The sequence below is a fragment of the Podarcis tiliguerta genome (assembly GCF_965153285.1).
Source record: "Podarcis tiliguerta genome assembly, chromosome: Z".
NCBI lineage: Eukaryota > Metazoa > Chordata > Lepidosauria > Squamata > Lacertidae > Podarcis > Podarcis tiliguerta.
In genome coordinates, this window is record NC_139553.1 from 45,948,193 (window position 1) to 45,975,817 (window position 27,625).

Here is a 27,625-nt window from a genome sequence, read left to right on the forward strand (position 1 = left end):
CATTATATGTTTTGCCACAAGATTTAGAGAAGTACCAAAAAACTTTTCGAGGGAATTATTTACTGAGCGTTCATTCTGACTTGTTTGCGGGGAGGAGGTTAGACGACGATGCATCAAGCAACTGTTACCTTACCTTCTAGTGCATTTTCCTCATCACTTTCCTTCCTGCAAAAGGTCCAGCTTTCCAAGGGGAAACAGGTTTTGTTGCACAGGGCCGTTGAATGAGCATTGATTGCTTCATCTAAATTGATGTGACTGAATCCCAAGATCACCACATTCTGGAAGTGACCAGAGAGCTCCCCCTGGAGGCATTTACACAAGCATTCTGCCGTGTGCAGAATGATTTAAGAGTGGAGCAAAGTCCACATGCTCCTGCTGAATATATATATATATATATATATATATATATATATATATATATGTGTGTGTGTGTGTGTATATATATATATATATATATATATCACACACACACATAATATTATCACATAATCTTAATATAAAATCATAATATCACACAATCATAATACACGACTATCATAATATGATATCACATAATGATATCGCACATAAAATCATCACACAGTCATATCATGTAATATGATCATTAGTGAAGGAAACTAACCCCTTCCTATATCCATTTACTCGATGACCTGGAGCATGGAAGGCAGATTGAGGCAGTCTATTGGCTGCACAAGCACAGTGTAACAGCCTGCCCATCTGTGTTAAATATTGGGGCAGGGGAACCTAATCTTCCCTTTGAAATCTGAAGTTCACTGAGAAATGCTGGCAAGCAGCCATCTGGGCAGAAGCTAGCAAGTTTGGCTACCCCAGTGATCTGCCCCAGGGCTCCCATTTAATGAGATCATTTTGTATGTCTCTGCTTACCCTTCCTTTCTCTCTAAATCTGCTTGACCTACCATTGAGACATCTTGGTGCTATGTGGCTGAGTTTGACACACAGGATGTGACACTAATGGGGTAGGAAAATGCTCCGGACTTAGAACAGAGTGGGCCTCGAGAACCAGGAGGCAGAATACATTGGCATTTAAAACAGATCTGTATCGTTGTGTTGAATTCCCTGGCTTGGTGGTTCCAGCACAAGCAGAGTCTTTTGAGCAGAAACCGAAGAGAGGAATGAACATTGGGTCCTAGCTGAGTGCTGCATTTTGTTGCATAGTGCTGGAGATTGTAGCTCTGTAGGGGAAAACTACAGTTCCCAATATTCTTTGCAGGAAAGAATGAGCTTTAAATGCATGTTGTGTGTGCAGCCTAAGATCCTGCCATGTGAGATGGGTGCACCAACAGCCATGCCTGAAGTTAAATGTGTTCCTACAGCGTATGCCAGAAAATATTTTGTTATTAGAAATAAGCAATAAAGGATGCCAATCTTAGACTTCTGAAACTCCTTACAAGACCTGATCTCTGCAGCTGGAGTATCCACTTGCCCTGTTTCATTATAGACTCAGCTCCTCCTCTGTGCCCTCACAGAAGTAGAGATTGAGCTGGATGGTGAGAGCAGGGATTGAATAGTGGGGGAGATTCTGCATATCCTTTTGTTTACCAATGGCCAGTGCCTTTTTAAACTATGGAGTGATTGCCATAGCATGCAAGTGGCATAGAGTTGGCTTACGGACAGCATCTGATCCCTGGAAAATTCTGGCCCTGATGTTAGCACCTTGGCTTCAGCTGGTTCCTTCATCGGAGCTACAGGCTTTATGGCACAGTAATTAGGTGCCCGGCCTGCAGAAATCAGTCCTCTCCCACAACACTAGAACTTGTGGAGACCCAAGGAAGCTGGATGTTGGGAGATTAAGGACAGAGAAAATAAAGCACCTATTCATGCACTTCATAGTTAAACTATGGAACTGGCTCTTCCAGGAGATGGTGAGGGCCACCAACTTGGATGGCTTGAAAAGAGAATTGGACAAAAGAGGAAAAAGAGGCTGTCAGGGGCTGCTAGCCATGATGCCTGTGTTCCACCACCACTGCCAGAGGTGATTCTGCCTCTGAATGCCACTTTATGGGGATTATGTGAAAGAAGGCAAATTATAGCTTCTGAAGAGAGACCACAGCAGGGAGGAAAGGGTTAAATTCTCCCTCCACACCACATGGTTATCACCTTCCCACCTCCCACTCCAGCAGCTGCTGTGTCTTCTCCTTTTTTTAAATCATCCATCTTAAATGCAATAAATAAATAAATAAATAAATCCAGGTTCGAACCCAGAAGCTTCCCAAAAGCAAAGTCCTTCATGCGTGATATGCTGGCCTCATGTGGAAATGAAGGAACTCAATGGCAGAACATCTGCTTTGCATGCAGAAAGTCCCAAGATTTAATCCCTGGCATCTCCTGGTTGTTGTTAGCATCCATCTGTCTCGAGAAACAACGGAGTACGCCTCCGGGGGTGAAGTCCAACTGCTGTGTTAGCAGCACCAAATTACTTTTCTGGGGTGCAATCCTGGTCAGGGGGTCTGGAGGTCCTGGGCTGCCCAGAGGACAAGACCTCCCCTTTGGCCTTGCTGATATGGTCCAAAGGAAAGCAGAGCAAGGTGTTTGGTACCCGCTTGGCTGCAGGAGTTGATGAAAAGAGGCATGCAAGGCACCATGCAACCATCTTAGGGTCTCCATTCTGGATTTGTGTAGATTTCTTGTCCTGACTATATCCCACAAGGCAGTGGAGGTTTAGGACCAGAGTTTCCCTTCTCCTAGATGGGCTACCTGCCCAGGTAGATGAGCCCCTGATAAGGCTGATACATCTCTCTCTCTCTCTCTCTCTCTCTCTCTCTCTCTCTCTCTCTGTGTGTGTGTGTGTGTGTGTTCAAAACACATTCCCCTCTCTCTCTCTCTTTCTTTCTTACACACCCACCCTCACTTGCTACAGGTACTTCAGAATATTCTGGAAACAGAACGAGACTATGCCAAGGAGCTGCAGATGCTTCTGGGAACATACCTGAGACCTCTCCAGTCCTATGACAAGTAAGATCCAACTTGCTATTGAGTTGATGTCTTCCGTTAAGATGGGTAGAGATTAATCCTTGATTTGTACAAATTCTTGAACGGTTATTTACTATTTAGATTTCCCCAGCTCCAGAGCCTGTCGCTGGTTAGACTTGATGCTTTAAAAAATATTTTTACCTGAATGTGCTCACGTCTCTGAATCCAAAAGTCATTAGTGATGGGCACAGCTTTAAAACTTTTAAACACCCTACTCACAGATTTTAAAGGTTCCTTTCAAATGTTACATTTCTTTTCCATTACTTAAGCTTATCCCCAAAATGGACAAAAGAGTCTTATTACAGGATGAGTGATACACACTCAAAATTCAAGTGTGTTGTGGAAATTGAGGAACAGGTTGTTGGTGATCAAAACACTGTAACTGATATGATCACAGTCTATTTCAGGGGTGGGCAGCCTCTGACCCTTGGACTGGACTTGACCCACCATGCCTCCCCATTTTAGGAAAGCCCAGCCATGCACCCTATGACAGGTGTCATGTGTGATGTCAGGGGTGGAGTGGGTAAGGGCAAGGCTTCAAAGGGACAACCAGGAGCTCAAAATAGCCTCCTGATTGCTTGTTGCTGAAACAGAACAAGGCAGCAGGAGCGCAAGGAGGGGAAGAAACTGCTTTTTCCTCCCAGTGATGCTCCTTGAAGCCTCCCCATGCTGATCCAATGTCCAATGCCCAAGGTTGAAAGGACCAGTGCAGAGTGGACTCTGCAAACCTTCCCATACACCCGCTTCCAACCTTCAGTGGAGAGCCAGTGTGGTGTAGTGGTTAAGAGTGGTAGTCTCGTAATCTGGTGAACCGGGTTCACGTCTCCGCTTCTCCACATGCAGCTGCTGGGTGACCTTGGGCCGGTCACACTTCTCTGAAGTCTCTCAGCCCCACTCACCTCACAGAGTGTTTGTTGTGGGCGCGGAAGGGAAAGGAGAATGTTAGCCGCTTTGAGACTCCTTCGGGTAGTGATAAAGCGGGATATCAAATCCAAACTCCTCCTCCTCCTCCAGTGTTTCCCGATTCCTGTAGCTTCTGTCCTCAGTGCTCCCAAAATTGAGACAAATTAGTCTGCAAAGGGTTGGGAACCCTGCAAAGGATTTTGACAATGTGCATGGCTTCACCCGCCTGTCAAATTTGACCCACAAGGCCGATTCTAATAAGGATTCAGCCTGTGGACCCTAAAAGGTTTTCCTCCCCATGCCCAATGGAAGCTTCCTATAATATGAAATGAAAGCGCCATATTTCTTCAGTGCTTTTTAATGAGCAGATTTGATTTGCCCATTGTCTTGGTATTTGAATTCTTCCAGGCTGAGTGCCATGGATATTGCATCTTTACTTGGAAATGTGGATGAAATCTGCACCTTTCAGCAAACTCTCAACCAGGTGCTGGAAGAATGTGCTCAGTAAGTGCTTGACATTGCATTCGGGCAAATGTTTCCCATTTCTTTGAAGCCTGCTAATTGGGAGGGGTGGGGTCAAGAGGAAAGGATTGTCCAGTTGGAATATATGTACGGAAGGGGGAGAAATTCGTATCAGTTCAGCTTTTAATGTGAGCCTGGCTAAGCCACACTTGCCAGAGCAATGCACAACCCAAAGTACTGCCAGCCTTTTAAAATTCTCACTTCTCTGAATTTTCCAACTCAGTTCTCCAACCAAAAAATGTTGGATGCATGCATTCATGAAAATCCCATCCATAAGTGCTTTATTCTAGGGGAAATCGCTCACAAGGAGATGCACACTTGGCAGAATTGTGCACAACTCTATCTACCAGGAGAAATGTAAACTTAACACGCTGACATATCTTTCGGGGGATCTTTAAAAAAACAATAATAAACTGAAATATGGAAAACTGAATTTAAGGTTAGGGGGAAAATGGAAGTGATTGCTTCATCCCTGCTTAGATATAAGAAAACCTGATTACAAAATGCTTTCTTGTCTTTGGAAAGGTTCTGTGACCTTTAGCAAATTCTTGGCCTTGCTTGCTCATATGCATGGTGTAGGCAAGGGCTTGAACTTGGGAGATTGTGCTTTGCTAACCAGGTGAGCTCCTGACTGAGGTGCAAGACGTGGCCTCCTGACCAACCCCCCGTTCCCTTAACCATTGCACACAAGCCTGCTCTGAAACCCTTCCCTTGTGTATTACTGCAGGCTCCCAGAGCACCAGCAAAAAGTGGGGAGTTGCTTCATAAGCCTGATGCCCCAGTTCAGGTCTCTGTACCTCACCTATTGTGCTAACCACCCTTCTGCAGTCAACGTCTTGACTCAGCACAGGTAAAAATTAAAATATTATTCTATTAGCTTTTCTCGCTCCCCGTCTTCTTCCTCTTCCTCCTTCCCTTTTAAATCCCCCCTTCTGCCCTGTGCAATCCAGGAACTCTAAAATCCTGAATTACGGAGAATATGAAAAGGCAAGTTAAACTTGGCACATCCTAGTTACAGGTAGGGAGCCGTGTGGGTCTGCCGTAGTCGAAACAATACCATAGATGGTATCTGAAGAAGTGTGCATGCGCACAAAAGCTCATACCAATAACAAACTTAGTTGGACTCTAAGGTGCTACTGGAATTTTTTTTTTTTATTTTGGCACATCCTGTTATTCCTCTCTATTACCTTGTTGCTGATTAAAGGTAAAGGTAAAGGTACCCCTGCCCGTACGGGCCAGTCTTGACAGACTCTAGGGCTGTGTGCCCATCTCACTCAAGAGGCCGGGGGCCAGCGCTGTCCGGAGACACTTCCGGGTCACGTGGCCAGCGTGACATCGCTGCTCTGGCGAGCCAGAGCCGCACACGGAAACGCCGTTTACCTTCCCACTAGTAAGCGGTCCCTATTTATCTACTTGCACCCGGGAGTGCTTTCGAACTGCTAGGTTGGCAGGTGCTGGGACCGACAACGGGAGCGCACCCCGCTGCGGGGATTCGAACCGCCGACCTTTCGATCGGCAAGCCCTAGGCACTGAGGCTTTTACCCACAGCGCCACCCGCGTCCCATGTTGCTGATTAGGTGTGATTAAATAATATTATAAGGTATGATACTTACGTTGATTGCTTATCCACATGTAGCAACAATAAGTTACCAGATAGGGGAATTATAGTATATTTTTAAACTCATAAACATTTTATTTTGTTTTAAAAGTGCCATTCAAAATGGTGCCAGCTGGAGACCCTAAGAGCAGCCATGTTGTTTCAGAGGAAGAGTCCATCTTGTTCAGTATGTCTTTTTTGTGCACCTGTCTTCCAGTGACGAGCTGGAGAAGTTCATGGAGATTCAGGGAGCCCCCTGCCCAGGGATACTGACCTTAACCACAAACCTCAGCAAACCATTCACACGACTGGATAAATACATCATCCTTCTGCAAGAGCTTGAGCGGCACATGGAGGTGAGCTCAGTGGCTGGGAGAGGCATACCTGCTAGCAAAAGAAGAGCAATCATGTCCCTGGTACTTTCGGCCAACTCCCAACACCAGGGTATGGTCAGCCATTCAAAGACCACATTCCCCAGGGGATTGTAAATCAGAGGCCACATGCTGAAAATGCACAGAGCCAAAGGCAAAGTGACCACACTCCTTTACTCTTCCTTCAACTGCTCTTTCTCCTTTTCATAAAATTGTAGAGTTGGAAGGGACCCAAGGGTCATCTAGTCCAATCTCCTGCCATGAAGGAATCTTTTCTTTCTGCCTCCCCCCCACCCCACTTTCCCCTCATTGCCACCCATGTGAAATTAGACCAAGGGCCACAGGTTGTCCACCCCTGCTCTGTGGATTTTTATTTGCAGCTCTTGCCGACACGAGTAAGCCAACTTCAGGCCTCAAATACTTGCTTGTCTTGTTTCACCTTACCTTCTGGGCACCAGGTAGGTCCAGAGGCAAAAGCAGGCAGAGAAATGAAGGTTCTCTTTGTATACAGCAGGCTGGTTTCTGCATGCACTCTCTCTCAAACCCTCTATGCTCCCATTCAGGCAAGTAAAAAAGCAGTTTCAGAGTCCAAGGCACATTCCAGTCAAGCAAAAGTGCTTCAGGAGGTGACACAGCAGGGCTGACAGAGGAGGCTTGGAGGAATCTGAACCCCAGCCCTGTGGAAGATTAGCAGCAAAACATAACTGATGCATGCTCTTGCAAGCATGAGAAGGGGCTCAGACCACAGAGCTGTATTGCTGAGAGGCAGATACTCAGACCATAGAAATGCAATGGGTAGAGAGGGTTCTCTGTGATGTCAGAGGAAGGAAGAGCTGGGATAACTCAGTTGGTAGAACATGAGGCTCTCAGGGTTGTGGGTTTGAGCCCCAGGTAGTGCAAAACTTTCCTGCATTGTATGGGGTTGGACTAGATGACCCCTGTGGTCCCTTCCAACTCTACAATTCTATAATCAAACTTCTTCCCTCTCTCTCTTCCTTTGACCAGTGATGGATGCAGACATGCCTCCACTTGCCCCAGCTTTAGGCACATGCCTGAAGCTGGTTATGCAGTAAATATAAGTATCTTGTCTGCATAGTTTTTATGGCTACTATTGCTGTGAACCAATGCATGATTATAAAGTAAGTAAATCATATTTTTAAACTTAGTTTACAGGTTGTTGCCCAGCTCTGTGTCAAGCGGTGTCTAAGAAAGAGAGAGCCAGCTTACTTCATTAACTGGACTTGCTCAAAACAAGATTTTAAAGTCTAATTCCTATGCTTTTACTTTTGCTGCCAAAGATGGGATTTTGAAACCGTCCAACCTATAGATGAGGACACATGGAGGGATAATTGCAATTAATATATCCTCTCTTATCCATTAAAACCCATCCCACAAGTCCTGAACTTCCCCACCCCAATTTTAGATGGTTGTAAACTGCCTTAATATCCCTGGGGTAAAAGTCAGTATATAAATGATTGCAAAAAATAAGAATGGGTCTTAATATACGCCCCCTTGACCTGCTGCGCTTTGACTTACACACACAGCTCCGTCCTGTGTCGCTGTTCTTTCTTTCAACTAGCAGCATCTTGGGTTGGGTGGGGAATGTGTTATGAACACACACACACACACACACACACACACACACACTTAGATATCTGCCCTTTTGCACTCACTAAAGCTTCTCTTTTCCTAGGAAGCTCATCCGGACCATGAAGATGTCTTGAGAGCAATCACCTCCTTCAAGTCTCTTGTGGTAAGTCTTGGAAGCAGGCTCTGTGAGCCACACATCACCAGGAGTGGAGCAACCTAGGGGGATGATGGAGGGTCAAAAACCCAAGACTATTTCTGCAGTTGGGTCCCCGTCTCCAATGTCTGCCCATTCAGCATGAAAGGGGAGTTTTTCAGCCACTGAGAAGGTGTCTTCTCACCCTGCAGCCAATCAAAGTGGAAGGAGGTGAGTCAGCCGCTGAGGATTGGCTCCTAGGGCCACTCTGGAGAATGTGCACAGGAAGAACACAGAGGACAGATTGTTCTGTGTGTTCCAAAGCTCAGCATTTAGGGAAACTGGGGAAAAACCAGGTTCTTCAGTTTCAAGAAGGTCGTTGCAAGTTCTGCTACGTACAAGGAAAACACAAGTTAAGCTACTCTGAAATAATCTATTGGAGCATATCAAATCGCCTGCCCATTCTTTTGCACAGAAAATAAGTTGATCTGTTTGAAAGGCAACACAGAAAGGTCTGCATTGACCAATATAATATTTTTATTTTTATTTCTGCAAACCTTGGGTCTTCCTAATCCTCCCTCTGACTTATGCATGGATGGTGCCCTGATATGGGTCTATGCTTGTAGAATGAATTCACCATTTGTATGGGATAGGAGTAGGGAACCCACCCAAGGGCCCAGTTCACTTCTGTGCAACCTCCCTGGGGCCACGTGCCAGTGGTGGGAGGGGGGCTGTAGACAATAATGGGCAGAGCAACAAATTCACATTCTACCTTTCCATGGCATGCTCCTTTCTACCCCCACCAACACCTCTATCATCCATCCAGGCAAGCAAGTTATTGGAGTTCAGGGCACATTCCAGCCAGGCAGAAAAATATTGAAGGAGCATATGAAGTGAGGGCCGTGTCTTACGGAGAGGTTGCTGGGGAGGGAGTGTGGCCTGCGGAGAATCTGACAGTGAGGGCCACATCTGGCCCCCAGTACAGACATTCCCACCCCTAGTATGTGTAAGGAGTGCCCCTTTGAATCCCACCCCCGTGCATTTTCCTAGGAACGTTCGCTCACATAAATTCAGAAGCTGTAGAGATTTAAAAGATTTAAACTCTCCACATGGGGGCACTCTTACTCCACTCAAAGCTCGATCTTCTGTTCTTAGGAAAGCAAAGATTCTTTCTTTCTCTTGCCTCTTCCGCTGCCTTCACTGTAGTCCAGTCTGGACAACCTGCTTCCTTCCTCATCAGAGAAGAAGCACGTGTTGTGGTGGGAAGGTGGGCAGGAGACGTCTGAAGCTGGGTGCAAAGAAGGAGGTGGATGTTGGTTGAAAACAGGAAAGAAAAGAGGCGTTGAGTTAGCTCAGACAGCTGGGGAGTGGGGGCATTGCTGTGCTTCTCCTGCACAAGCTCCCTGGTTCAACCCCCTACAGTTCCGCAAAGAAAGAGCAGGAAAGATCCTTCTCTTCTGCCTGAGACCCCAGACAGCCACTGCTAACCATAAGAACACCTGAAGAGCCCTGCTGGGTCAGTATAACGGGGGGATCTGGTCTTGCACCCTGTTCTCTCAGTGGCCAACCAGATGCCCAAATGGGAAACCCACAAGCAGGACCTGAATCACTTGTGATTCCTAGCAACCAACAGAGGCCTATCGACTCTGACACATAAGGCAGAACGTTGCTATTGTGTCTAGCAGCCACTGGAGCCACAAACCACCTTTGTTGCCACCCCTCAGTTCTTAAATGAGGCATCCAGAACCAGACATCTATTCCCTCTCATAGAATCATAGAGTTGGAAGAGACCACAAGGGCCATCGAGTCCAACCACCTGCCAAGCAGGAAACACCATCAGAGCACTCCTGACATATGGTTGTCAAGCCTCTGCTTAAAGACCTCCAGAGAAGGAGACTCCACCACACTCCTTGGCAGCAAATTCCACTGTCGAACAGCTCTTACTGTCAGGAAGTTCTTCCTAATGTTTAGATGGAATCTTCTTTCGTGTAGTTTGGATCCATTGCTCCGTGTCCGCTTCTCTGGAGCAGCAGAAAACAACCTTTCTCCCTCCTCCCATTTCTTTGTGGTTTTTTGGGAGAAGGAAGAAAAACGGGGGTTTGTGTTTCGCCTTGCTTTTTATGCTTGCCCTCTGATCTGTAACCAAAGCCTTTCTTTTCTCTCTTGGCAGTCCCAGTGTCAGGAGATGAGGAAGAGGAAACAGCTTGAGCTCCAGATCCTGTCAGAGGCCATCCAGGGATGGGAGGGCGAAGACATAAAATCAATGGGCAATGTCCTGTATATGTCACAAGCCTTGGTCCAGTATGGAGTCAGTGAGGTGAGAGCAGCAGGACTTAATATCCTAAACCTTGAGGGCTGGACTCTTTCTCCATCACCTCTTTGTCTATTTTCTGTGGTCAAGGGCCCTGATATGACCCTCTTCCCCCCAGCTCCACCAAAAAGGAGGTTTCTCTCATTTGCACATCTCAAGTCCAATATGGGAGAAGTGGGGAGGTGAGAGGGCAGACTAAAAAATAAAAAGAAGACCCGTGAATACCACTCGTGTTTGCCTCTGTGATTTCCATCCCTGACTTTAAATGAACAAGAGCATTGTGGGGATTTTCACTTGCATTTACATTTCTGGCAGAATTCCCCAGCATATCTAATTCATCCCCTTCCCAGGCTTGTGATGGTATGAGACTCAGGTAGCAGCAGGGTGTGCCATTTTAGGGGTGGTGAAACTTTATGTTTGCAAATTTCTACAGTGAGGAGTCTTTAAAAATGTGTTTTTAGGTGTCAGGAATTCAAATCTCCTAAAGTTTTTGGATAGAACAGTTAGCTTTGTAAACCTATGTTTTGAATAAGAAGTACGCAAACTTCTTTTGGAAACCTGAATAATTTTTATTTTGCCTTTTGAAAATGCTGGCCATTGCTAAATAATATTAATAATATTAATATTAATATCAATCTATAACTGTTAATACTTGGCAATCTTTTTAATGATTTCTGTGCAGTTTTTCACACCTTTTGCTTGCCGGCCAAAACAAAATTATATTAATTTAATCAAAATATCTTTTAGAATCCCCAAGTCATGTTACAACTTTTTAGCATTTTCCTCATTTCTGGAATTTGAAAACTGAAAAATTCAACATGCCCTAAGTCAGGTGGGCCTCAGCGTGAATTTCCCTTTTTTGTTTCAGGAAAAAGAAGAAAGATACCTCTTGCTGTTTTCTCATGTCCTGCTGATTCTCTCCGCCAGTCCTCGGATGAGTGGATTTATGTATCAAGTGAGTAGTGTCTTATTGGGATTGCAGCAATTTGGCTTTTTTTTTTTTGAAGGACAACTGTGCATTATGGCCACGTGTCGTCCCCCCCCACAAAAAAAAAACAAATCCACCAGAGGGGGACCTATGACTTTTTCTAGCCTTTTTGCTAATTGACCCCTGCCATTCATAGCTGCACCTGGAGTTGGACAGTTCTGTCAATTTCACTTTATACTCTTTATATTTTCCAGCCTTACATTTGGCTCAGTCCATTTCATCAACAATTTGTGGAGAGAGAGATGGCGTTCCTTTTAAAAAGTCTGCACAAAAATGCCCATACATTGATGCACTTGCACTTGTCCTAACAGGGGCATTTTTTCTGTAAGCAGGTTGCCTAAAATACACAGCTTTCCCTGAAATAATGTAGTTTTGTACATTATTTGCAGCAGAATATGCTTTTTTGTGTGTGCACACACTTTGCCTGGGGAGCAGCATGAAATTTCAAAGGAGAGCTCCGTTTTAGTTTCCTTATTAGTTCAGGAAATGTAAATGAGGTAGGTTTGCCTTAAGAAAAAAGAAATCTAATCATTTGACAATTATTAACAATAATCAACAAAACTGCTCCGGAAAAAAATACTTCAAATCATAATATTCTACAATAAAGTATGGCTTAAGATGAAATGACGATATTTCTTCCAAAAGAGCCCCCTCAAAATCCACTTAAATTTGCTTTTGCGGGAATAAATTATTTTCTTTACAATATTGTATAAGGGGCAACCGGTTTCCCCAAAATTTATTTCCATATTCACTTGCAATTCTCATCCTTAGATGTTATTTTTGACAGTGTAGCCAAATTCCAGACTTTATGAAGCCAATCTTTCCAAGGAGCAATGCAACTTTTTATTTTTTATTTTGTATAAATACTTATGGAAGCACCATAAACCTGGCACTAGATTAGAGCAGACATTCTCTCTTCACACTTACACAGGAAGGCACACATTATCTTCAGATGTGCTGATGTGTACGTGTTCCATTTAAGATCAAAGAAACCCAGCTCCCCTCTCAAAACTACTCTTTGAGTCATATGCCGATTTGGGCATATTCAGCTAATTGATTTGATGAGTTGACTTGGGTTTCTTTAATAAGGTGGCAGTCCCTAACTAAAATTTACATATTGCAAAAAAAGTCGGTCAAGGTTTCTCAGAAAAACGTTGACATAATACCTTTCTTTCTTTCTTTCTTTCTTGGGAGCAGGGAAAGCTCCCTTTAATAGGTATGATGGTCACAAAATTAGAAGATGTGGAAGTCAATGAACATGCTTTTGAAATTTCAGGTCAGTGTGCTGCTAGTGGCTTAGATGCATGCATTGATTAGATTAGATTGAATATATATACCCACTTTTCTACTGTAAAGATACTCAAAGCGGCTTGCAATAGAAGGCAAAAAAAGAAGAAGCAACATATAGCAATGATGCAAAATGCTGAATACAATATAAAATACATAGGAACGTAAGAACATCAGGAGAACCTTGCTGGATCAGGCAAAAGGTCTACCTGGTCCATCATCCTGTTCTCACAATGGCCATACCTACATCCTGTGAGGAAACCCACAAGCAGCAACTGAGTGTAGCAGCCACTCTCCCCACTTGTGAATTCAGAGCTACTGGTACTCAGAGAGATGTCAGGTGGCATTCAGCTAAGTTTTACCCATAGTATACTCTCTGAAAACAATTACAGACTGAGGTCCATGAGTTTCAGTGTGCATATTTTCAGTAACACTGAGTTGAATCCTTCTGATGGCCTCTGGCAGTGGAAAGAAGATGCTGCCACCATGGTTGGTAGCCTTATTTAGTGGAAATAAATGGTGTATTGCAATGGTGGTGAACCTCTGGCCCTGACCTGGCAGGGCATTCCAGTTTGGCCCATGGCGCCATTTTCCACAAGCCCCATCCTTTTGTCAATCAAGTGGTGTCACTTGTGGCAGCAGCTGATGAGCCGGGAGGGAGGGAGGGAGGGTGGGGTTCAATTCTGCCCTGGCTGTGCAAACAGGTGCTTGAAGCCAAAACAGAATGAGTGGGCTATTATTATTTTTTGTTGTTGTTGTTTTTAAATGAGTTAACCTGGTTCGTACAGGGAGCCTGATCGACCGGATTACGGTGCATTGCAACAGCAGCCAGGATCTGCACGACTGGCTTGACCATTTGCACAGGCTCACCAGGGTGACGGTTTCAAGCGGCAGCCTCTCCAAGACACACTCCTGGGGCTCTCATTCTGTAAGTTGATCTGCTTAGTGGGGCAATCTTGGTCTGTTCCAGGCTCCTGGGGAGGGTGGCAACACACCTTCTGTTCCTGCAGGGGGTGTTAGTGTGCTGGAAATCTACTATGACCAGAATCCTATGTAGGAGTTGAAGAAAGAATGGGTTGCCTTCACCCTCTGCCCTTCAGATCCCTTTTGAAGCCTCTTAGATTGTGTGCTCATTTATTAAACTATTTGGGTTGGCTAAAGCTGCAGCTGCTTGTTTTGTTTCCTTGATGTTTCCCTAATTGTTGATTTCCACATTATATCTGAGCTTTCACCAACTGTGAAAAGAAACTTCTGGATTTTTTAAATTTTAAATTATATTTTTTCAATGTTACAAAACCACATTCACATTAAAACAAACATTTCCCCACTCCTACCTTTCTTTAAGGGACACGGGTGGCGCTGTGGGTTAAACCACAGAGCCTAGGACTTGCCGATCAGAAGGTCGGCAGTTCGAATCCCCGCGAATGGGTGAGCTCCCGTTGCTCGGTCCCTGCTCCTGCCAACCTAGCAGCTCGAAAGCACATCAAAGTGCAAGTAGATAAATAGGTACCGCTCTGGTGGGAAGGTAAACGGCGTTTCCGTGCGCTGCACTGGTTCGCCAGAAGCGGCTTAGTCCTGCTGGCCACATGACCCGGAAGCTGTACGCAGCTCCCTTGGCCCATAAAGCAGGATGAGCGCCGCAGAGTCGGCCACGACTGGACCTAATGGTCAGGGGGTCCCTTTACCTTTTTATCTTTCTTTTTAAAAAGCCAGCCATTTACAACTTCCCTTCTTCCCTGGTTCCTTTAATTTTCCCACCTATCCTGCATATTCTTGTATATCCATTTAACACCTTTGCTATGTGTTAAACTGTTGAATTCACCCTAATCCTACCAATGATTTCACATGTTTACAGTTTTTTTCCAGATATTCCACAAAAATTTCCCTTCCTCTGCCACTTCTGGAAATTTAATAGTGCAAGTTTAGTGCAAGTTTCCAGAAACAAAAAAATAGGGGGGGGGGGGAGAGAGAGACTAGCAAAAAAAGTTTGCAAATACAGCGGTGCCTTGGTATTTGAACAGCTTGGCTCCTAAACAAATCGGCTTCCAAACGCCACAAACTGGGAAGTGAGTGTTCCAGCCTGTGAACGTTTTTCCGAAGCCGAATGTCCAATGAGGCCTCCATGGCTTCCATGGCTGCCGATTGAGTGCAGAAAGCTCCTGCAGCCAATCAGAAGCCATGTCTTGGTTTTCAAATCATTTTGGGAGTTGAACGGACTACCGGAATGGATTAAGTTCGAGAACCAAGATACCACTCTAGTGGAAATGAACAACATACATGTGCTGTGCTCGACTATATTTCCCTTTGTGGCTTTTATGTTGTGTGAAAGCTCAAGTGGAATCTGAACATCAAGAACACAGGAAATTGCCTTATCCTGAGTTGAGCCATCTAGTTCAGTATTGCCTACACTGACTGGAAGTGGCTCCGCAGGTTTGCAGGCAGTGTTCTCTCCCAGCATTATCTGGGGATAGCACCTGGGGCCTTCTGCTTGCAAGGCGGGTGAACCAAAATGGGCCCACTCTCCTTTCCTTGGAAGATGCGGGAACTCTCAGCAGATTAACAAGCTAAATCAATAAATAAGAACTGTTTTATCATCAGACTTTCAGCTCTACTGGACAAGCCCGTGGCCCATTGGAGCCGCCCAAAATCGTTAAGCCCTGGACCTTAAGTTGCCTCCGCCCCGCACCTCCCCTCAGGCCATCGGTGGCACTCAGCTACAAAGAGGTAATTATTGTCACAAATGGGTCTGGGTTGTGCCGCTGGATGAATACTGGGCATTTCTGTCTCGCTTTGTGGCTGGATGTGTAAGCTTAACACAGGAGTCTGGCCCCACTAAGCAACAAGTTTACAAATCCAGGCAGAAGGGCAAGCCAGAGGCAAGCTCTTCCACTGCCGTAGAATTTTAGCGTTGGGATCGACCTTAGAAGTCATCTAGTATAAATCCTGCTGTTCAATGCAGGAGCCGTAATTTAGGACACGCCTCCAGAATCCCTGAGGGATGGCTACTTGGCTTCTGCATAATACTTCCAGAGAGGAGAGCACCTCCTACCATTACGAAGTTTCTCTTGCCGTTTAGCTGAAATCTGCTTTGTTGTACTCTAGTCCAACAAAGACACCTGCTCTGCCTTCTTCATGACAACCCTGCAAATATTTAAGGGCTGCTCTTATGTCTCCCCTTTTTTCGGGGGGGGGGGTCATGTCAGTAGCTCAGTGAAGGTGTGGACCGAGTATGCGGCAGCTGCTGAAAAGATAAAATTCCATGCCAGGGATCATTATTAGGAAAGGAACCGAATAGAAAACTGCCAATATCGTAATGCTATTGTACAAATCTATTATGTGACCGCATTTGGAATATTGTGCACAGTTCTGGGCTTCTCGCCTCAAAAAGGATATTGTAGATTTGGAAAAAGTTCAGGAAAGTTCAGCCAGAATGATCAAGGGGGTGGAGCAACTCTCTTATGAGCCCCCCCCCATTTTATCTTTTGGGTGTATTTTTGTCTTTTTAAACCCATAGAAGAACTGGGCTTCTTAGGAATAAAGTATATTTCATATTTGGTAAAAAGGTAAAGGTTTACTGCTCCAGGAGCCAAACGTCTCGCAGAGAAAGAAAACCACTTCCCCATTTAATTGCATCCATCCAATTTCTTCTCACACTATAACAGTGTTCAAATCTAAGCCCACAGGAAACTGGGTTGGCATAGGGGAGTTATTTGCATCATACAGGAAACTTGTGTCACAACCCCCGAAAGGTGTTACTATAAAATCACTCTTCAATACTTTTCAGGGATTTTTTTTTTTTTAATGACTCATTTTTTACACGACTCACCCCTTACACTGCTTGTGCTGGAGGCTTGCTGGCTTCTGTACACGGGGGCTGATGGTCTATTTTTGTTCCTAAAATTTCATGAACATTGCCAGACATTGCCAAAGATATTTTGTTTTGTTTCATCTTGCTCAGTATTCTTGTGTCCATTTTTCTTGGGAGTATATTCCATTGCTGTCCATGGGTCTAAGTAACTGAGCACTGGTGTGGTCATCAGTTTTTAAGTGTGGGAGCTCATCATGGCAGTCAGCATTGCCCCACCGCAGAGAAATCTCAAGTGGGCATTGGAAATCCAACAACCATGCTATAAGATATTTGGATAAAGCCTTGCTCACAGGGAGGCTGTGCTGGCTTCTGTTTTGTGTTCTGGCTCCGCCCACCATGGCTCTGGCCCCACCCACCATTGGCCAAGGCTCCCTGACTGACTTTCCTCTGTGAAGCAATGACCCTTCTTTGCAAAAAGGTTATCTATTCCTACCCTTGAGTTTCCTGGATACAATTCTACTGTTCTTTGCAACTGCCTATTCATCTGCCCTCTTTGAGTGAGCAGTAACTCTCCTTTGGGGGATGCGTGTGGTGAAGCCGGGAGGTGAAGGTGGGTGGAAACAGGTCCCCCTGAGAATGCAGTGCCCAAGTGCCCCTCAAAACCTGGAGCCCACACCGACTCGTACAGAGACATGACAGGCAGACTCCCCTTTGAGGGCGGATGACCTTTTCTCAGGAGCAGTTGAGTGAGCTGACCATATGCAACATGGGTGAGTAGAAGATTTAACCCCCTTCCTGCAGCAGAGGCTAACTGGGAAGTGGGGAGACCCTGAGCAGTGAGTCATTCAGAGTTGCAGAAGGAAACTTCCTCCATGAATGGAGAGCCTCTGGTTCCACGGGAGTTTTCCAGTGTTTAATCAACACCTTTCCTCCTCCTTGTTATTATGAATAGTAATAGTCAAATTTGTCAGTTATTTTACAGAGCGGCTTAACAAGATAAGAAATGCAGTAAGCGAAAGTAAAACTTAAACAGTGAGCAATGCAAAATAAATAAAATGCCAATGGTGTATCAGTAAAGGCAAATCCTACTGACCCCGTTAAGATACCAGGCTGAAAAAAGGCAGCTGCTTTTTTCCATGAATCATGCTTACCTTCTCATGTTTGTCTTTGTCTTCTTCTTTTTATGTTCATTCGGTAGAGGATGACTTACATTTTAAAGGTAAGGATGGAATCATCGCCATGGCTTCCTGGGTCGCTGCATTGCATGCATGTTTTAACAAAGGGCAAGTGGGTTTTCCCCTTCTCTCTCCACCCCACCCACCCACCACCTTCTGCATTCGTGTGTCATATTTTCCCAGAGCAAACTCTGTGTTTGTTTGTTTTGAAATTCATTGCCATTCACTTTGCTGCATTGTCTTGGCTGCAAGCAATGGGACTTACTCCCTAGCACTTCTGCAAAGGACACCTAATGCTGCGGTTGAAATTCAGAGCATGGGGGAAAAAGATTCATCTGCTCTTAAGTCATCCTTCCCCAACCTAGTGCCTTCCAGATCATGGGAGCCCACAGGAATGTTTGGGGTGTGTGAGGGAGGAAGCTGATTTCTATCAAAAGAAAGCCCTGGGAAGAATAGCGGCTGTACGTTCTGCATCACATCTCAGGATCTGCAAATATTAGAAATTTCCTCTTTTTTTTTTCTTTTTTTTGAAAGCTGGAAATCTTGGGATTATGGTTCAGTAATGCACACAGAGTCCAGATGTTATGGACCAGTAAGCCCAATAGGAAAGATGGCTCTGGCCCTATTACCAAGTTCCAACCCTGCTTTTTGTCCTATAAGTATTGCTTTGTCCCACAACCCCAGATTTATCAGCTGAGACTGAGATGATTGTTAGCTAAGATTTCTCTATTCATAACCTTGGCTATCTCATTATTAAGTGAAGTATGTGTTGTTGTTGTTGTTTTAAAAAAATAGGACTCAAGCAAGAGCCCAAAGACAATGAAGAAGTTCCTTCCAAAAAGGAAAGACAGGAAAGCATCCGATGAGGAATTTGTCGTTAGAAAAAGTGAGCTGACTTGCATGACTTGTAGTGATTGCATTTAAAAGAAAACCCGCAGAATTCTCCAGTGTAATATCTAAGACCCCCCATCTGCACTGCACATTTAAAGCAGTATCATGCCGCTTTAAACAGCCATGCCTTTCCCCAAAGAATTTTGGCAACTACTAGGAAATGTAGTTTAAAGCTGTTGAGAGTTGTTACGAGACCCATCTCAGCAGGAGATTCCCCTCATTGAGCTACATTTCCCAGACTATCCTGGGAATAGAGATTGGTTGTTAACCACTCTGAGAATTGTAGTTCTGCGAGCAGGGGGTGGGGGTGGGGTCTCCTAACAACATTAAGCACCTTTTAGCAAGAGGAATGTGACCCTGGTCAGCCAGCAAGCAGATGGGTAGCTGCTGAACCACAGACTTCTGCTGGAGTTCTGCATCCCCTGAATCAGAGCAGGGATCCCTAGAGGTGATTTTTCACTACACTCTACCAGCACAGTGGAAAGAGCTGGTCAAATTAAGGACAGTGGAGTCCTGCTAGTTCTGGCCAAAGACTTGTGTAATCCAGTGTCCTGTTCTCACAGTGGCTAACTGTAAACTGCAAGCAGGACCCGAATGTAACGTGCTATCTCCCCACTTGCGATTCACAACAACTAGTCTTCAGAGGCACACTGTGGGTTATTTTGGGGGTCACGTATTCTGCATAATAGTGCATTAGTGATGGATTTATTATACTGGACAGTCCACTTAGTATTCTGCTTTATTAGTTGTTCTGTGATGCTTCCCCAGTGTTACTCTATGATTGCCATGCATAGGGACGGGGGGGAAAGTGAACGGGAACATTTGCAGTAAAACGAAAAGAAAAGTTACTGGGTTTCTGTAGGAAGTTGCAGCTCATGCAGTGCTTGGAAATGAAGCAGACCACCCTGAAACTTCCGCAGGTGTGAAAGGTATTGAAAGTGGGAGCACATATGACTGCCCCAATACCATCGTGAGCAGAAAACTTCATGAATACACAATACAAACTGCGTCCGGAAGGACTCTGACTGGTATAAAAAGATTTCTTGCTTCACTCAAGGTTACAGAGGCCAAGATAAATACAGTGGTACCTCGGTTTAAGAACAGCCCTGTTTACAAACTATTTGGTTTATGAACTCCGCAAAACTGGAAATAGTGTCCCGGGTTGCAAACTTTACCTCGGTCTATGAACAGACATCACCTTGCCAACAAAGGTCCGTATAGTTAAAGCCATGGTTTTCCCAGTAGTGATGTATGGAAGTGAGAGCTGGACCATCAAGAAGGCTGATCGCCGAAGAATAGATGCTTTTGAATTCTGGTGCTGGAGGAGACTCTTGAGAGTCCCATGGACTGCAAGAAGATCAAACGCATCCATTCTTAAGGAAATTAGCCCTGAGTGCTCACTGGAAGGACAGATCCTGAAGCTGAGGCTCCAAGACTTTGGCCACCTCATGAGAAGAGAAGACTCCCTGGAAAAGACCCTGATGTTGGGAAAGATGGAGGGCACAAGTTGAAGGGGACGACAGAGGATGAGATGGTTGGACAGTGTTCTCGAAGCTACAAACATGAGTCTGACCAAACTGCAGGAGGCAGTGGAAGACAGAAGTGCCTGGCGTGCTCTGGTCCAGGGTGTCACGAAGAGTCGGACACGACTGAACGACTAAACAACAACAACATGAACAGAAGCCAAATGGTGGAAAGGCACCGATAGCAGGAGGCCTCATTAGGGAAAGTGCGCCTCGGTTTAAGAACAGTTTTGGTTTAAGAACGGACTTCCAGAATGGATTAAGTTCGTAAACTGAGGTACCACTGTACCTGCTTCCTCCATTTTAAATACAGTGATACCCCGGTTTCTGAACTTCACCGTTGACGAGTATTTCTGTTTTCGAACGCCGTAAACCTGGAAGTAAATGCTTCAGTTCTCGAACACACCTCAGAAGTCGAACATGAAACACAGCTTCCGCTGACTGTAAGATCCTGAGGCCTGGCTGTCAGCTATTGGAGTTTTCAGTTTTTGAACATTTCAGAACTCGAATGGTTTTCCAGAATGGATTACATTCAAAAACCGAGGTACCACTGTATTAGAAAATCAGCAGTTTCTCAGGGTTGTATTCAACTACATTTTATTACTCAGAGTAGATCCATAGACCTAACTGATGGCTCATCCACACTTACCTTTTGCTCTGAGCTTTCCCACAGTCACTGCTCAAGGACTTTTCATTTTTATTTCGCCCTGCCCCTTTCCCCAGGAAAAACCTCTCTTTAATACTGGGTTTTTTGTAGATTGCAGTAAAGAGTGGGTTTTCATGGGGAAAGCACCACAGCAAAAAGAAAAAAGTGCTTGGACACAAAAAGACGTCTGGATGAGCTTAGTCATCGACATTAATTTAATTGGGCCTACTTTGAGTAAAAGTTAGTTGAATACAACCCTGCCTTGTGAGGCAGAGATGAAACATAAAGCAAATTGTGCCGCTCCACCTAACAGCAAAGCTAGAAATCAGTGTTAGATGCTGAGCTAAGTCTTCTCAAGTTAATAGAAGCCAGATTGGGTGAGAGTCGTCTCTTGCATTCACCTGCCTTTGCGACATTTGACAGGTACTGCTGCCTTGGAGGAAGATGCACAGATCCTTAAAGTGATTGAGGCCTATTGCACAGGCGCCAGCACCCAGCAAACCCACAGCTCAGGTGAGTGGCTTAAAGGCAGCCCCTTGTACCTAGAAACTTTTGAATGTGGGGTAGCTTTGAGATAAGTGAGGTGCACCGAGCTGGCAGCTTAGCATATGCCTGGTGCATTCCTCTTGCAATGCGTGGGAGGCTCTCTGCCAAGCGTTGCATGCTAGTTGGGGTTTGAACTTACAAAGATGTCTTCCAGTGAGCCAGAGCATTGGTCCTTATAAGCCTTGGATTATCTACCTTTGACGTCTTTAGCTCCTAGTGGGGCTCTTCTTTTGACCTAAACCTCTTCAGATGCTGTTGGACTCCAACCACCATGAGTCCCAGCAAATACGGGCATTGAGCAGGGGTGATGGGAGTTGTAGTCCAGTGACACTGGGAGGGCAAAAGGTTAGTGATCTGTGTTTAACCTTTCCCTTTCAAAGATCCCTGGAGGATCAGACCAAAAGGTCCATCTAAACCCATCTTCTTTGTTGCTCTCAGGGGCCAACTGGATACCTCCTAGAAGCCCACAAGCAGGGCATGAGAAATATGTTTACTTTCTTATTTATCTTCTTAACCCTTTATGTCCTTCCTTTCTTCCATCATGGAACCCACAGTAGCCTATCTGTGGTTCCCAGGAGGTCTCCCATCCAGGCACTGACCAGACCCAGACCTGTTTAGCTTTCAGCAGAGCAGCATCCTCACCTGTCTTAAGACCATAAACTGGGATTGGGCGATTGCCCTCCCCTGCTGTTTACCCCTAGCAATTAGCATTCAGAAGTAGACCATCTGTTCTATATGAATGTTTCACATAGGCTTCGTGGCTAAATAATGTGCCATGAATTAGCCCTCTCCATAAAGAGTGGTCAAAAATGCCTTTTAAGTCACAGTCTACTACAAAGCAGGTGTTGTGCATAAGAAGATCCTGCTGGATCAGGCTTATGGCCCATCTAGTCCAGCATCCTGTTCTCAGAGTGGCCAACTGGGTGCTTGTGGGAGATTTGAGCGCAAGAGGCCTCTCCCCTCCTGTGGTTCCCAGCAAGTGGGATTTGGAACTTTGACTGGTTCCAACTGTGGAGGCAGAGCAGAATTGTAGTGATGCGTATCCATTGATAGCCTTCTCTGAGAAATTGTCCAGTCCTCTTTTGAAGCCATCTTAAGTTGGTGGCCAACACTGTTTCTCGTGGGAGGGAGTTCCATGGTTTACCTGTCAGCCTTCAACCATCCCAGTCAGTGGTCGTCCTGGCCTCCTTGGGGAGCAAGTTCTTAGTTTATGTATGTGCTGCAATGAAGAAGGACTTCATTTTATCTGTCCAGAATCTTCCAAAACTAAGCTTCATTGGATGCCCAACGCTCTGAACTGGGGGAGAAAAACTTCTTCATATCTGCTTCCTCCGTGCCATGCTTAGTTTTTTAAACTTCCATTGTGTTTCCTCTGCATCTGTCCCAAATGCTGCATCTGTTCCTCTTGGGGGAGTTGCCCTTGATCATTTCACTTGCCCTGAGCTACAAGGACCGATGGTCTGCCTATAAATAAGGCAGTTTCCTATGTTTCCTATCCGCTGCCTCACTCTTACCTCATGCCCTGCGGCAAAGGAAGCACAGTAGAGGACGATGGCAGTCCCTTCTCGCGCAGCTTCCTCCTATTCCACTGTGCAAGCAAACTGATGGTTATCTTAGAATGCAAGAGATAGCTTTGACTAGGAAGCACAAGGCGCTATCATTTAATCTGCTGCACCTTTCAGAAAAAGCTGCTTCCTGAGTGAGGTGCTAACATCTTCTGAAGTGATGGAAATGCAAACATTTAGTCCAGGGGTGTCAAACTCAAATTCATCGGGGGCCGCATCAGCAGTTTGATCACCCTCAAAGGGCCGGTTGTATCTGTAGGACTATGTGTCCACTCTTTATTATCATAAATTATTGTCACTGCATTCAATTATTGATAATAATAAACAGCATCATGAAGCAAAAATATTTCCTGTTTGAAAACAAATATATTTACATCACTAAATTCTGAGCACATTAATTCTACATGATATATTGTCAAATTATTATAATGGCCACAGATCTTCAAATTCTAAAAACAAAACTTTGATCCCATGCAAGAAAACAAGGTTAGGGCAACTTTAAAACAATTTTAATGTCCAGTCGTTAAAAATATAGCAAAACAGGAAGGGGATGCACAAAACTAATAATTAAAATGGGGGGAGGGAATGGAAAACCTTAGCATCATGGGTGTAGCCAAGGGGGGCAGAGGGGTAGCTGCCCGTCTCTAAATCAATAAAAATCATTCCCTCACTTTCCTCCGCCATGAATACGGAGAACTTCGTGGCCAGCGAGAGGCTCGTGACGCGGCCTACGTGCGGCAGGGGTCGCAGGGGCGCCGCGCGCATGAGCTCCGCTTGCGGGCCTTACTGGAGCAGATAAAAAGCTGGGCTCGTCATTTCTTTCCCCGCTGAGGGAAAGCGGGAGTGGGGGCGTTGCTTCGTCTCCAGAGGCTCCGCCCACCCGCCTGCCTGCTTTTCAGGCCGCGCATGTGCTGAAGAGGCGGCTTTCTTGTGTAAAAAAAAAAGAAGTGAAAATAAAAGGTGAAGGCTGGCGGCCGGCGGCGGCTACACGGGCCACATGACGAGGTCTGGCGGGCCGGATTTGGCCCGCGGGCCTTGTGTTTGACACCCGTGATTTAGTCAGTCGCATTGACAGGGCAAATTAAAATCCGTGTACTCTTAGAGGGGAAAGAGAGGGGTAGTAAAACGGGTGTGGCCCTCTCCTTCCGAAATGTGGCTGCTTTGTACAACTTTTGTCAGCTGTTAAGCTATCAGAAAATACATGCCCATTTCCTGGTCTATTTTAAAGTGATGGTTTTAACCAACGAAGCTAGAAAGACTTGGAACCAGGTTACCTGAAATAGTGTCTTAGCATAGAAGAGCTGGCGGCTGGATCAGGCCAACGTCCCATCTTGCCCAGTATCCTGTTTTCACAGTGGCCAACCAGATACCTATGGTGAAGTCCACCTATGGTGTCGGCCCACAATAACAACAACACTCTTGTTATTTGTGATTCCTAGCCCCTGATATTCAGTACCTGCTCCATGTCTTGCCTTCAAGTGAGGTGAAGTGGGTAGCTAAAAAGGAAAGAGCCTTCTTGGTGGTGACACCCCATTTATGGAATAGCTTCCTTCCTTTTTTCCTTCCTTCCTTCCTTCCTTCCTTCCTTACTTAAAATAATTTTTATTAAGTTTTCCATTTTAACAATCCAATAAAAACCACATTAAAACATTCCAAATTATAATTCAATCAAAAAATATTCAATGCCGAATTATATATCTTTGGGTGACTTCCTATGCTCTGTAGTTCAGGGAGTGATGATCTAATATTTTACTGCATTCTTCATTTATTTTTAATGATCCTTCATTTATTTTTAACAGCCTCTGAATTAGTTTAGCATGCTAGTTAGTCCTTTGTAGTTCTGTGTGAAATATTTTTAATTTTCTTCTTCTTTATGTTCCTGTTGTAGTCCAAAGTCCTCATCGACGCCCGTTTCACTTTCTGCACACAAAGGCAAATCTCAGTGCATCACATCCAAGACAAAGGGAGATCTAGCCTTCTGCTATTAGCGCTGGGCTAATATACAAAATTCCCTTCTGTGATCTCGTTCCAGCTGCTAACAAGCTGATGTCTCAGGAAAACACCATAGCTCCCATCATGAATTATTTTTATCATTCTATTAAGAGTTGTGGCCAGAATCATAGTCAAAATTTCACACAATCGATTTTGTAGTCAAACCATAACAATAACAATAGCAAGATACTCTTTCAATCCTGCTTTCATATTTCAAACAGTCAGCCTTTCAGGCAAGATTTGCCGAATAAAACAGCAAATGCAAAGAATATCAAGAGAGAATAATGGAGGCTCACCTCCCCCATCATACCGATCCAATTACGACGAAAGTCCTTCTCCAGGTCGAATCCTTGGCACCCAGCGGCTGAATCAATTAGCAGAGTACTTTATCCCCCCTAGTTCAGAGCATGCCTGTTAATTAAGTTTGAATTTTATTTTAAAAAAACAGGTGTCCTCCGCTCATGGCGCAAGTTTTGGAGAGCTCCCGAAAGGCGCGGTGCAATGCACCCAGCGCCCCCTGCCACCCACATTCCTTCAGGACGGACGGCAGGTATCGGATGATTTGTGGGTAGAGCACCCCACCCCCCCGGCCCTGGGGGTTTTTTGGGAGGATAATTACCCCCATATTATCTTCATTAGCTGCACAGAAAGGCTCCCCTGGTCTGGGGACAGCCGTTTGCCATGGCGGCCAGACAGGAAGTCTTTTTCTTGCTGTTTTTTTCAATCTTGACAATGATGATGCACCAGTGGGGAAAAGAGCAGAGAAACGCTCTTCTCCTGTTAACGTTCTTGTTTATTTGTTGTGTGCGCCAAAACAGAGCTGTCCCCTGATTTGTCCTCTCTTGCCACCAGGTTCCCGTAAGGATTCCGTCCCCCAGGTCCTGCTTCCGGAAGAAGAGAAAATCATCTTTGAGGAAACAAGAAGCAACGGGCAGACTATCACAGAGGAGAAGTGAGTGAGATTGGGGTGGGCCCCAGAACAAGTGAGCTGAAGCCTAAGAAATTTAATTGTGGGTGTCCTATCCCCATCCACCCAATAACAAAAGGAGCAAGAGGAGGTCAGTGTGCGAGGCCGACTGCAGGGTGGCAAGAGTTCTGTTCTGGGGGGCAGAATATCTTGCTCCTGCCCTGCATTCGGAATCCATGTTTAGGTAAACAATTCAGTGAAGAAGGCATTCAATGAAGCAGCATTCAGTGTTTCCAGTGTCCACATCCTTTCCTTGATTGGAATGTTGCAAACCTTTGTACTGCGTAATTTCACCATGAAACCACACAGCACAAAGCTTTGCAACGTAATACAACTTGGGCATTTTGCTATGTAACTCCACAACACTGCACTTCCCTGCATATTCGTCTCATGCCTAAGCACGCAATAGGACCAAGCATTGCCTATAAAAGACAAAACGAATATGTGGAATTTTCTTTTCCCCCCTCAAAATGAGGGAGATTTGTGACTTTTTGCCACTTTTTAAATGCTATTTTGTTTCTGTTGCTTATCCCTTAAGCTTTGTCCAGTTTCTTCACTTGGGGAATCCTTTCCTTACAGGCTTGTTTGCCAACAAAGAAACAAAATGAAACGAAAAAACAAAACAGAACCCTGCAAAGCTGTAGTGCAGAAGGCCTGAACTTTGCAAAGGGAACGTGCTGTAGGGGCATCCATCCCATTCCTGTTGAGGTTCACTGCTTCTGCATATGACCTATAGAATCATAGAACTGTAGGGTTGGGAGGGACCCAGAGGGTCATCTACTCAAACCCTTGGGCTGCCCAATCCAAAGCTGAAAGAAAAACAGGTGGGGACAGGCAAACTGTGTTTTCAGCACATTTCTGTCTCTTTTTTTAAACCACAAACAGTCCTCCCCCCCCCCCCAGGGGATCTGTTGCTTTAGCAGGGTTCCCCAAACTTGGGTCTCCAGCTGTTGTTGGATTACAGTTCCCATCATCCCTGACCACTAGTCCTACTAGCTAGGGATGGTGGGAGTTGTAGTCTAAGAACAGCTGGAGTTCCAAGTTTGGGAAACCCTGGAAAAGAAGTGTTTTAAGTCGCTTTAATTGCACAAACCTAAATTTCCCAGAGCCCAGTTGAATCCCTCCCAGAAGATATGAGAGTCTGGGGGTGCCTTGCCACTACCTACCTGGCGGGCAGGCACTGTTGCTACGTATCTTTAGGCACCAGGCAAAGACATTCCTCTTCTCCTAGGCCTTTACACTAATTAAATAATCTGTAGGGCCTTTTGAAACTGCAGGGAGTGTGTTTGTCTATGAGTTCTCTTTGGTTGCTTCTTAGCATTTTGCTGCTGACTGTTGGGTTGTTTTTCCTAGGAGTCTGGTGGACGCAGTCTATGCACTGAAGGATGAGGTCAAGGAACTTAGACAGGTAATCAAAAGCATCACCCTATTCCAGGATCACATGTACATAAATGGGCATCCACCGAGGTGCGGGGAGACAGTTGCCCCATCTAGAATGAACCCTAACTCCATCTTTCACATAAAAAACAGAGGAAGTTTCAAACATTAGTAGAACCTAAGATAAGAAGTAAAATGTACAGGTGTTGTTCTTTTCAAAGGTGGAGGGGTTGTGAGAAATTAGCCTGCTCCCCCCTTTCAGTGTTTTAGTTCCCCCTCCCCCGGAAAAATTCTTATGTGCACCCTCGCATACATGCACAATATTGCAAGATGTGTTTGCAAGGTCCTGCGTAGCATAGTGGTGAGAGCATTATGTCAGGATTAGGAAACTTCCATTCAGCCACAAAGCTCATTGGGTGACACTGGGACAGTCGTCATCTCA

General features: G+C 45.1%; 1 protein-coding gene across 3 annotated transcripts in view; it reads left to right on the plus strand.

Annotated features, from left to right (window-relative positions):
* Positions 1–27,625, plus strand: part of ARHGEF6 (Rac/Cdc42 guanine nucleotide exchange factor 6) — a 74,632-nt gene that overhangs the window by 38,742 nt on the left and 8,265 nt on the right. For 2 of the 3 annotated variants that reach the window (XM_083422465.1, XM_083422466.1), the window contains 15 exons: positions 2,879–2,973; positions 4,303–4,398; positions 5,144–5,266; positions 6,231–6,369; positions 8,078–8,137; positions 10,278–10,424; positions 11,287–11,373; positions 12,604–12,682; positions 13,482–13,621; positions 15,292–15,417; positions 17,700–17,720; positions 18,472–18,562; positions 21,160–21,249; positions 25,692–25,791; positions 27,160–27,214. In XM_083422465.1, the coding sequence (XP_083278591.1) occupies positions 2,879–2,973; positions 4,303–4,398; positions 5,144–5,266; positions 6,231–6,369; positions 8,078–8,137; positions 10,278–10,424; positions 11,287–11,373; positions 12,604–12,682; positions 13,482–13,621; positions 15,292–15,417; positions 17,700–17,720; positions 18,472–18,562; positions 21,160–21,249; positions 25,692–25,791; positions 27,160–27,214 (1,449 nt within the window). Of the gene's footprint in view, positions 1–2,878; positions 2,974–4,302; positions 4,399–5,143; positions 5,267–6,230; positions 6,370–8,077; positions 8,138–10,277; positions 10,425–11,286; positions 11,374–12,603; positions 12,683–13,481; positions 13,622–15,291; positions 15,418–17,699; positions 17,721–18,471; positions 18,563–21,159; positions 21,250–25,287; positions 25,792–27,159; positions 27,215–27,625 lie in introns of those variants that run through there. The other variant, XR_014506968.1, reaches the window with a different exon arrangement.